At 45.0% G+C, this 11,920-nt stretch overlaps 1 protein-coding gene across 1 annotated transcript in view; it reads right to left on the bottom strand.

Annotated features, from left to right (window-relative positions):
* The window catches only part of LOC113010624 (Y+L amino acid transporter 2), a 13,484-nt gene extending 2,466 nt beyond the window's left edge, over positions 1-11,018 (bottom strand). The window contains exons 1-8 of the mRNA XM_026149793.1: positions 10,894-11,018; positions 8,368-8,900; positions 6,705-6,830; positions 6,473-6,617; positions 1,639-1,762; positions 1,302-1,405; positions 1,094-1,190; positions 844-993 (exon numbers count right to left, since the gene is read on the bottom strand). Coding sequence (XP_026005578.1) covers positions 844-993; positions 1,094-1,190; positions 1,302-1,405; positions 1,639-1,762; positions 6,473-6,617; positions 6,705-6,830; positions 8,368-8,887 — 1,266 coding nt within the window. The 5' untranslated portion in view covers positions 8,888-8,900; positions 10,894-11,018. The remainder of the gene's footprint in view (positions 1-843; positions 994-1,093; positions 1,191-1,301; positions 1,406-1,638; positions 1,763-6,472; positions 6,618-6,704; positions 6,831-8,367; positions 8,901-10,893) is intronic.
* Positions 11,019-11,920: the final 902 nt, after the last annotated feature.

The following is an 11,920-nucleotide window of genomic DNA, read 5'->3' as shown; positions in this document are numbered from 1 at the left end:
GATGGCAGTAGCAGGAAGTGAAAACAGTTTGTTGTGATGGGAGAGGTCAGATTTGGGGACAGCACTTTAGCAGAATCTGAAAATGTTTTTATATTTTCTTACAACCACTCGACAGCTTAATTCGCTCTTAAATGTGTATTTGTTGCTTTTGTGTTGTAGATAACGAGGGGCAAGTCACGCATTTTCTCCTCATTCATGCTAGTGTTTCAGCAGCGCTACAGCTGAATGGGTATAATCTTTAAACCATGAATTGTTAATCTAGTGTAAATAAACTCGGTGACGTTAATTGTGAAGGTCAAAGAAGTTGGCAAGCTAGCATACAGAAATGATGTCACGTCAAACAAAATACATATCTGACCTTTCTTAATGTGCTCGTGACTTCCTGTTTTAAGTTGAGATCCCAGACTGCCACGCACCCTTATCAGTTTCGGTTCCTCTCTTTGGCACCGTTCATGCCAGCTTTCCTGTTTTCAAATGTTTGTATGTAAACCTACTGGGCGCTAGATATCACACCAAAGCCAACGCTTTGCTGACTGCCTCTTATAACCTCTTACAGCTGTGGTGTGTGTTGGTAACATTTAGAAAGTCCTGTATATGATAAAATATCATGCCATATTTGACCTCTGACCTCTCTATCAAGGATAGTAGATTGTTCTGAATGTCAGAATGATATGATATTAATGCTATATAGCTATTTAAAGCTAGGTTTCCTGCTGGCATTGTTGGTGTTGACAGCATAGAGGCATATAGGGAATGATGTATGTGGATCCTAAATATCATGTTATTTGGATCTCTGACCTTTTCTTCAAAAAAGGTCGAACTTAAAAAAAAAAGAAGCGTCACCTTGACAGGTCTGTATCTTTCCGGCTGGGTGATGCGTAGGTAGATGAGGCCAGCCACAGAGAGACCCACATAGAGCCAGTAGCTGAAGCTGAAGTAGTTGATGAGCTGAAACACGTCCCTCACACACAGGAAAATCAGGCCCATTAAGCCCTGTAGCCACACAGCACAAGGACAAGTAAAGAATCCCCATGGGATCGTGGTATGATGAAACACGTTCATTTGTGTTTTACAAGGCAGTTTTGTTTCTAACGTTGAATAGCAGAGCAGGTATGGGCGTGTAGCGCTTCAGGTGAATCAGACTCAGACTGTTGGGGAGGTGACCCTCTCTGGCTCCAACAAAAAACAGCCTGTGTGATCAGCGAGGTGGAAGGTTAGTGGGAACATACTTCATCAGTCATACTTCCATCACAAGTGCCATCACAGCGTAAGTTGGGACACACTCTGTATTTTCTCATTACCGTGAAGCAGCAATGACGGAAGCATTGAGTCCTCCATAGCAGGACATGGCTACAGAAACAGGGATGATCCAGCTGAACGGCCCCAGGACCGCATTTCCAAATGTCTGTGGGGTCACATTTGCATTGGTTAATTCACACTACATATTGACGATGAAGAGATCTGAGCAGTTTTCCTAAGGGTCTGTCGCGGCCTTAAACCCTTATATTTTCTGCAGCTGACGTAGATGTTACATTACTTTATTTTCTCAAGTCCTGTTTTCATCTCAGAGAACAAAATGTCCTGGTCTAAGCTGAACAGACCTATATTTAGCAGGAACGAAACTCTCAGGTGTCTCACCACAGCGACAGCGTCACTGGCAAGCAGAGAGGACATGTCTAGAACCACATAGTACGCCACGTTGGTCAGTAGGTAGATGATGGTCACTATGGGCATGGAAATGGCGATGGCCAGGGGCAGATTTCTGCAACAAAAGCATAATCACACACGGCGATTACAGAAGAATCTGACTTCAGCTCCTACACTTCATTTCCTTTTGTTCAGGAATATGTTTTACACAGAGCTGGGACAAAGAATAGCAGCTGGTTTCATGCCAACAATACACAATTTAAAAGTGTTCAGATAGTGATTAAAAGACAGTTATGGGACGCTGTGCTACAATAAGACTTGTGAAAGTAACTGAAATCATCTGCAGTTAAACCTGTGATAATGAAATTAGGCGTATTATCACCATTTAGGTTGCTTTAGTAGCTCTTCTTTGGGAGTCAAGCATTTTTCTGTCTTATAAATGTCCACTATTCGCTGTCTTTTAGCTCTTGTTTTGGTCTCCACCAGTTTTTGAAGGACTCTGTAGCTACTGCATGCTTCGCTGTCGTTCCCAGCTGGTGTCCAAATGGGTCTGCACACAGTCTGGTGATGGGCAGGTAGTGTGTAATGCCTCTGTAGTGTAGTTTTCTTTTTTGTTTTTTTTTGTTTGTTTTTTTTTTGTGTCCCGTTTGGATCTTTAGCCATCAGAATTGTTGTCTTAAGGCCAAGAAAGATGCCAAGCGGATTTATTTTACCAATTGGATCATCATGGCCTTGCCATATTGGTCCATTTGATTGACTTTTATTATAATTATGTATTTATTTTATTTGCAGTTGCTACAAACGGGACAGACATGACTGGGGGATAGGACAGGGAGAAAGAATGAAAGAAAGAGAGGGAGAGAAAGAAAACCAAAGGGGAGAAGAGACGGTGAGAAGGGGGAGAAGAAAGAAAAAAAAAAGAAAGAAAAACAAACAAACAAACAAAACACCTGGGTCACCTGTATGGAGAAAAAAACAAAACAAGAGAAAGCAAACAACAAAGAGCAACATAATAAAAAAAAAAACAGCACCATCACAATAAACTAGCTAGCAGTAGATATCAGTAGATACTAAATAATAAATGATATTGTGCAGCACGCAAGATAGACAGCGCACAATGTGCTTTGAGGCAGCAGCCAAGAAAGGTGTAGTCCGCGTGAACACCCGTGTGCACACCTGTGTGGATCAGCACGCTTGTATTCCAAAGGTTTCTCCATGTAACGATCTGCTAGGGAGTGTGGGGAGCCACAGCCCCGTCCCCCAGGGCATGAAGCAGGTATGGAGGAGATCCAGGCCCCAGACATCCAGAGGCCCCAGAGTACGAGGACCCGAGGAGGACCACCAAAGGGGGGGGGAACCGTGCCACCCTCCTGGGAAGAGCTGAGTAGAGCCCCAAAGGAGAGGTCACCCCGCAGCTACAGAGCAGAGGCCAGAGGGGGTTGCAGTGGCGTGCCCGCGGGCTCTGCCGGCAGCCAGCTGTGCCAGAGGGGACCGAGCTTCAGGCCCAGAGGCCAGAGGCCTGAGGGCATCCCGTCCCCCGGAAGGAGTGTGGTGAGGGGAGATAGGCCTCCGTACTTTAGAGGGCCTGAGATGTTCCCAGAGAGGTGGAGTCTAAGACCCAACCTGACATATAGACACAGACGAACAGGCGCACGCAGACACAAACGTGCATTCCCACCCCATATGCACAACCAAATACTCGGCACTCGCCCAAAGTGTAGACAGACACAAATAGACACTGCACAGACAGTCACACTCCCCAAACATACTCTATATCCCAGGTCCAGGTACCCCCGCCCCCAGAGGGGCAAGCCCCACCTAGACCCAGGAGATGTAACCCTTCTCTCTGGGGTGGAGGCAAGCGGACCACCTCCTTATCTGCAGTAGCAGGGAGGCCCCGCATCCCAGACCCCAGTCTGACGGCCAGCACCTCCTCCCAGCCCCCAAGCCCTGACGGCCAACAGAACCGGGGTGAGTGAAGACCTCAAACCTCCCTACGCCCGCTCATATGTAGTGTTGCTGTGTGCTGTTCTAAACTGCATTTAAAACTCAGGAGAGCATGGTACTAGCTTCCTCTCAGAGAGCAGCACGGCTCTTCCCGAAAACCCTTAGTGTCTAAATGCATTTAAAATTGAGGGTAGGGCACCAGCGCCAGAGGTGGGTTGGAGTACACCGACCATCCTCTGGATGCTGTAAAACGTGCCCACCCCCAAGGCCCTATATGTATGTGTTATGTGAGAGTGTGAGTAATGTGGATGTCTAGGTTGCAGAATAAAATTGAGGCACAGGCGGCCAGAAGGGGACAGAGGGGGAGTGCCTCCCCTGCACCCTGGTGACATACCTGCACCCCAAGCCCTGGGTGTGTGGGTGGGTGTGGTAGAGCGGGAATAGGGAGGCAGCTGAGGATGGGGAGGGAAGAAAGGGAGGGGCAAGCGGCCCCTCCCTGGGGCCAGCTCCCCCGCTGACCCCAGTAGGCACCCCCACACTCTGGAACCCACCAGGGCAAGGGGGCCCAGACCCATCCGGACCGGGGCCCGCAGCAGCAGCACCGCCCAGCCCCACAGAGTCCGGGGCAGCCCACCCGACTCCACCCCAGAGAAAACTGCACCCACCCCATCATCCAATCAACTCCCAAACTACACAAGACAATAGACACCCAGGTTGAGTTCATTCTCCACCTCTCCTATATCTCTCCCCCCACCTGCAGAGTGAGGTCCTGTAGTGAGGAGACCACCTGCAAAGATATAACAACCTCCCCACCAGTTAGAGAGCCCCCTAGTAGGGCCGATACACCAGAGGTCCCCTGCACTGGGGCTGAGCCCCCCTGCACCCACCCGCCCACTGCTCCGGCGACACAACAGCCAGGACCCAAGCCCCCAAGGCCCGGCCAGCACCCCAGACCGGGGGGCGGAGCACCCACCAGACCCCCAAGCCTCCCAGGGGCAGCCAGGCTACCAGGCCAGTAACCAACGTCCGCCAGCACAGACCCTCCCCATCTCCACTGTACGCAGCCACAAGGAAAACACCATCCAAGAGCCCCAGAGCTCCTAACCAGGTCATGGCCACATCCCCCAGGTTAGTCCCTCTAGGGAAACGTCCCTAGGGACTCCCGAGACGCCCTAAGGCCGTCCCTACCCCCATATCAACCACAATAGCGAAGGCAGGACCAAACCATGACCCCCCACCCCCACTAGGTGATGAAGCCGATCAAAGGAGCCCAAATGATCAAATGTGATGGCAGATGTTGTATCAAGACTAATGTGATCTATTAGATGGTTTTTATATTGGTTAGAATTAAGATTATTTTTATTTTTCCAGTTAATGAGGACCATTTTCTTGGCAATGCATAGGGCAGTAAAAACAACGTGGGCTGTGTTTATTTCTGCAGTGACCTCATCCAAGTCGCCCAGCAAGCATACTAAAGGGGAGGCTGGAATGTTACATTTCAGACACTTTGATAAGTCTTCCCATATCTCACGCCAAAATTTCTGAACTGGTGGACAGAACCATAGAGCGTGGATGTAGTGTAGTGTAGTTTTTTTAAAATACTTTTTTGCTTAAAATATCTGCTGCTTCTAAGAGCAAACAAAACAATGACCTGCCTTTTGGAAGGTGAAAAGCACAATAATTACAATATTGTGGATTTAAAGAAAATGTGTGAAACATTCAATGCAAAACACAAAATTTTCAAACAAATACCTTCTGACCCTAAGCTTTTATATTAGGTTTGCATCCTGCTAATTTTAACATTTCACAGAATCAAAAGAGCTTTTTAGAAATGTGTTTGTTATTGGTAAGAAGAGTTGTTGCTGTAACACGGAAAATGACTCATAGGATTGGTTTTCTACCTTAGCTACAACACTGGCTGTAGAGAAATTTACTTATTTTATCAGGGCTATTAAACAGTCACTCTTTCAGAGTTTTGGGGGCTTTCCTTTAAGTTATCTAGAGAGAATTTATTTGACTTCAATGTCGGTGATATCTGATAATCTACGTACAAATAGCTATTTGTATGGTGGCCCAGAGAGGCCAAACGGACTGCAACTTAAGAAAACACCAGCAATAAGAAAACAGAAATAGGAAAAACGACAACGGAAATAGGAAAAAACAGATTTCCAAAAGCACAAGGGAAGTGTTTCTGGGGACACAATAACTCCACGGACCAGTTGCAGGAACCAAAATATGCTAAGAATTGCGCTGGGAGACACTTAAAAGTAGTGGAGGATCTATCGGTTTTGTGAGGAAAGAAAAGATGAGAGGTAAGTGTGTTAGCCTAACTATTAGCATAAAAATCCATCATCAGTATTATACGTAGCATGGTTTTGGGTTCCTGCAACTGGTCCGTCGGGTTATTGTCTCTCCAAAAACACTTCCCTTGTGTTTTTTCCTATTTCCGTTTTGTTTTGTGTGCTTTTGCAGCGTTTTTCTTATTGGGCCACTGTATATTTGTGATTTCCTAATGGTGTTCCAAAATAAGCAGCTTTGCACGAATCTTTCATTAAGATGATTCTCCGTCATGTTTTTTGTTTGTTCTCGTTACACAGATGTATAATGCTGTGAGTGGACATTAAAAATATAGTCAGTGCTGTGTTTTAGTGCAGGAGTCCAGTGGCTCATTTTTATTGTCTGTACTATCTCAGCTAATCTGCTCAAAGGCATGTTAACCCTTCTACTCTGATTGATCAGGACTGTCAAAAATTAACTTTTAGTGGATTTCTCATCACTAAGCTAAAAGCAGGAAATACAATCTAGTCAGAAGTTGCCATGGAGCCTCGAGCGTACGAGTCTGAGTGCATTTTCTTTTTCATTTCACTGCCTCAGTCACCTCTCTGGGTTACAAATCTCCTCAGTTACATAGTTGAGCGTGTCCCAGCCAGAGTAGGAGAAGAGAGCTGAGTAGAGGGCCAAAGCGATGGCGCCGGGGTCTGCCGTGGAGCCCTCCATCGGGTTCTCAAAGCTCTTCGTTTCTCCTACACAAAGACAAGATCGAGTTTTACTTTGAGTGTAACATTTTATTTAGCTTTCCCACACGAATTCTTACTTTTACTTTCACTTACCACTGGATATCTTCAGGATTCCTATAATAATGATGAGGAAAAGTGACATCAGTTTGGCATAAGTGAAGATGTCCTGCACTAGAGTCCCCCACTTCACATAAGCACAGTTAATGAAGATGAGGATACCTGGTACAAAGTAGAGGATGAAGGCAATGAACAAACATGACCAAACACAGAAACACTGCTTCTGCTTTCTACGATGTACATTAAGGAATCCTGCATGACACAGCAGTTTAGCCAGCAGTTTGTGAAACTAAAGCAGTTTGTAGCAAACAGAAACCTGACTCTCTCACACTGCTCCTTTCTTTCTGTGGGCTGCAAATGGCTCGAGGATACCAAAACAGAATCACACTTCTTGGTAGAGCGATGGGTGATTCACAGCATCGCTGCTCTCTCACGTAAATAACACTTCTGCTTGCTACAGTCTGCAATCCAATCACTGCAAAACTCTGTGACATGGGACTGGCAGCCTAACTTTAGCTTATGCCAGTACTACAAAGGGCTATCGGGTTTGGTACTGGCATGAATAGATCAGATGTGACTGTGGGCAGCACTAAAGCTCTTTTAATCTGGTTTTACTCAACTATTCGAAACGAAACAAAACATTTTACATTTCTCCTGACTGCCTCACAATAAAAGCCACACTGTATTCTGCAAGATATACATGTTTAGGGACTGTAAGGAAATTAATTTGGGTCATTCGAAGCATTAGCAGTGGGCAGCTCCAGTGACAAACTAGACCTCCACACAGAAAATTCAGGCCCAAGCTTGAAACAGAAAACAGTGAAGCAAGAGCACTAACCACTGAGCCCCTGGGCTGTGTTTTCGAACTGGCAGGAGTGGATAAGGGTAGGTGTTCATCAGTAGTAACTTAATATAAGCTGTGGCTATATCAGGGTAAAATTACAAGTAGCAATATTGGATTGTGTCACCATAATTATGTAATTAAAACCCAGTGCAGGAATGTGTTTAACCAAGGTTTACCAAGTAGATGCTTTATTAATTAATTTAATAATTGTTTGTAGAGGTTAAAAAGAAATGAAATGGCTTTAATTGATACAAATTTAGACTTGGCATTGAGAAAACAAGTGCATTCTCACTCCTTCCACAGAAATCAAGCTGAAGTTTTAGCGGTTTGGTGGTTTAGAGTTTCAAGTGTGTGTTAACACATGTCGCAATCATCCCAGGAGTGGATGTTCCAACAAAATCACCCCAAAGGTCACACTGCAACATTAAGAGAAACTGCAAAAACCCCCAAGAGCTACATCTCAGACCCTACAGGCCTCAGTAAACATGTTAAATGTTACAGTTTACAAGAGTGCACTTAGAAAGAAAGACTGAATGACTATAGCTTTGTTTGGAAAGGTTGGGAGGAGAAAGCCTCTTCTCTCTAAAAAGGACATGGCAGCATAGCTTAACTTTGCAAAGTTGCATCTAAACAAACTACAAGACTTAAGGAACAATGTCCTTGCTGTCATTGAGTCGACCATGAACTCGTAGGTATACCAAAAGCATGCTAGAGTCAAATGTGAGTAGTTAGTAAATTTAAGCTTTTTCTGCAGCAAACTGCAACAGCACATTTTGTTTCATTTAAAAATCCACATTTACAGCTCAATACAAAACCCAGTGGGCACACTCATTCAGACACAGCTGTGTTTCTTACAGAGACAGGCTGCAGCAAGGAGGCGGACAGCAGCATACGGCGGCTGGCAGGTGGGGTAGAAAGCCTCCACCAGGTAGTTGGCGAATGTCAGCGAAATCACAGCCTGGCTGGCTGGCTCGATCAGGAGGATGGACGTCCACAGACGAATGAAAGCCAAGAAGCCACCAAAAGACTCCAGGATGTAGGCGTAGCTGGCTCCAGATTTGGTGATGGTGGTGCCGAGCTCTGCGTAGCACAAAGCCCCAAACACTGAGAAGATCCCGCCAAGAGCCCAGATGAGCAGCGACAGTCCATAAGAAGCGCTGTACATGAGTACGCCCTTTGGTGAAACAAAAATCCCAGAGCCGATCATGTTGCCCACAATGAGGCAGATCCCATTCAGGAGAGAAATCTCCCTCTTCATCTGCATTTTCTCTTCTTTAACACCATTTGGAGCCTTTAGGTCCTCCTCAGATGGAACTCGTGAGCTCGGACATATCGTCTGTGACATGACCCCAATGGTCTGTCTCAGATCCCCCATTATTCCAGCAGAGCTGAGATGGAGATGATAGGGAAAAATTAGATGGGATTATTCAAATTTATCAGAATCAGAATCAGAATCAGAATACTTTATTGATCCCTGGGGGAAATTATTTTTTGTTACAGTGCTCCATTTTAAACCAACATTAAGACAAGACAGACAATACACTAACTAAGAATAGTACAATAAGTTTATTGTAAATTTAACAGACTTACCTAGCACACAATGTATTAAAAAAAATAAAAAATTCTCCATGACACATGTTCAAACTTAAGAATACAAGCATGCAAATCCCCAACACAGATCACTCCCCTTTGTTTATAATTATAGATATAAATGAACAGCACGAGTGACTCATGACATACAGTGGGGCAAAAAAGTATTTAGTCAGCCACCGATTGTGCAAGTTCCCCCACTTAAAATGATGACAGAGGTCAGTAATTTGCACCAGAGGTACACTTCAACTGTGAGAGACAGAATGTGAAAAAAAAATCCATGAATCCACATGGTAGGATTTGTAAAGAATTTATTCGTAAATTAGGGTGGAAAATAAGTATTTGGTCAATAACAAAAATACAACTCAATACTTTGTAACATAACCTTTGTTGGCAATAACAGAGGTCAAACGTTTACTATAGGTCTTTACCAGGTTTGCACACACAGTAGCTGGTATTTTGGCCCATTCCTCCATGCAGATCTTCTCGAGAGCAGTGATGTTTTGGGGCTGTCGCCGAGCAACACTGACTTTCAACTCCCGCCACAGATTTTCTATGGGGTTGAGGTCTGGAGACTGGCTAGGCCACTCCAGGACTTTCAAATGCTTCTTACGGAGCCACTCCTTTGTTGCCCGGGCGGTGTGTTTTGGATCATTGTCATGTTGGAAGACCCAGCCTCGTTTCATCTTCAAAGTTCTCACTGATGGAAGGAGGTTTTGGCTCAAAATCTCACGATACATGGCCCCATTCATTCTGTCCTTAACACGGATCAGTCGTCCTGTCCCCTTGGCAGAAAAACAGCCCCATAGCATGATGTTTCCACCCCCATGCTTCACAGTAGGTATGGTGTTCTTGGGATGCAACTCAGTATTCTTCGTCCTCCAAACATGACGAGTTGAGTTTATACCAAAAAGTTCTACTTTGGTTTCATCTGACCACATGACATTCTCCCAATCCTCTGCTGTATCATCCATGTGCTCTCTGGCAAACTTCAGACGGGCCTGGACATGCACTGGCTTCAGCAGCGGAACACGTCTGGCACTGCGGGATTTGATTCCCTGCCGTTGTAGTGTGTTACTGATGGTGACCTTTGTTACTTTGGTCCCAGCTCTCTGCAGGTCATTCACCAGGTCCCCCCGTGTGGTTCTGGGATCTTTGCTCACCGTTCTCATGATCATTTTGACCCCACGGGATGAGATCTTGCGTGGAGCCCCAGATCGAGGGAGATTATCAGTGGTCTTGTATGTCTTCCATTTTCTGATGATTGCTCCCACAGTTGATTTTTTCACACCAAGCTGCTTGCCTATTGTAGATTCACTCTTCCCAGTCTGGTGCAGGTCTACAATACTTTTCCTGGTGTCCTTCGAGAGCTCTTTGGTCTTGGCCATGGCGGAGTTTGGAGTCTGACTGATTGAGGCTGTGGACAGGTGTCTTTTATACAGATGATGAGTTCAAACAGGTGCCATTCATACAGGTAACGAGTGGGGGACAGAAAAGCTTCTTACAGAAGACGTTACAGGTCTGTGAGAGCCAGAGATTTTCCATGTTTGAGGTGACCAAATACTTATTTTCCACCCTAATTTACGAATAAATTCTTTACAAATCCTACCATGTGAATTCATGGATTTTTTTTTCACATTCTGTCTCTCACAGTTGAAGTGTACCTCTGGTGCAAATTACTGACCTCTGTCATCATTTTAAGTGGGGGAACTTGCACAATCGGTGGCTGACTAAATACTTTTTTGCCCCACTGTATAATACAGGCATGTAAATAACAAAAGATTAACTTACCTTGTTTTCAAGTCTGTCTGTTCCTCTGAACATGCAGTCTGTCTCAGGCCACCACTCAGGTCTGAAACACCAGTCTGGCACCGGGGGAGATCACATCTGAGAGGCACCAACAGGATGGTTGATGTTGCAATCTCTGCAGGTCAGCCCTTCCATAACGTGTGTTTTTCTTGGGCCACACTCTCATGTTGCCCCCTGTGCTATTTTCAGAGACAAGCAGACGTTCTTGCCCACACAGAGCCTTCAACAGCTGAGACAGAGGGAGCCAAGCTCCAATTGACCCGACATACAGGATAGTTATTTATACTGTGATGAAAAGTGTCATTAAGCTTATCTTAATTTGCAGGGAGTGTTTCCAGGGGCATAACCCACCTCATGCCTGGTATACAGAAGAAAGACTCTACTACTATGAGTTTTTGTGCCTCCTTGTAGACATCTGCAGGCCAGGAAAATGACTAGAAAGCTATGTCCAGCAGCTTGTTTGTTGAACGATCTATAAGTGAAGTACAAACTTGAATAAACTATTTCTTGCCAAGCAGCCAACTCCAAGGCTAAAAGTGCAACTTCCACTTGAGGTCGGCTCAAAAGTAAGTCAGTCCTCACATGATATGTTAAAATGCCCAGCTTTACAGGAGCAATATACATGTTTATAGCCTGCTACAAAAATTATTTTGGTAATTTAGCCCATGAGGATGAAGACTCGACTGTTTAAATTGTACTCAACATTAAAGTCATGGATTGTGAAGCAGAGGTGTGGACTCGAGTCACATGACTTGGACTCGAGTCAGACTCGAGTCATTAATTTTATGACTTTAGACTTGACTTGAAAAAATGTTCTCAGACTTGTGACTTGACTTGGACTTTTACACCAATGACTTGGGACTTGAATTGGACTTGAACCGGTTTACTTGAAAAGACTTGATATTTTACCCCAAATATAAAATTTAACACGCATATTATATAGAGATTGAAAATGTGACGTCATTCACGGGTAGAACCGCAAAGGATTCTGGGAACTCGTGGCAAGCGG

The sequence above is a fragment of the Astatotilapia calliptera genome, chromosome 18, assembly GCF_900246225.1.
Source record: "Astatotilapia calliptera chromosome 18, fAstCal1.2, whole genome shotgun sequence".
NCBI classification, from domain to species: domain Eukaryota; kingdom Metazoa; phylum Chordata; class Actinopteri; order Cichliformes; family Cichlidae; genus Astatotilapia; species Astatotilapia calliptera.
Note: the sequence above shows the minus strand (reverse complement) of the source record. Positions and strands in the feature narration are given on the sequence as shown.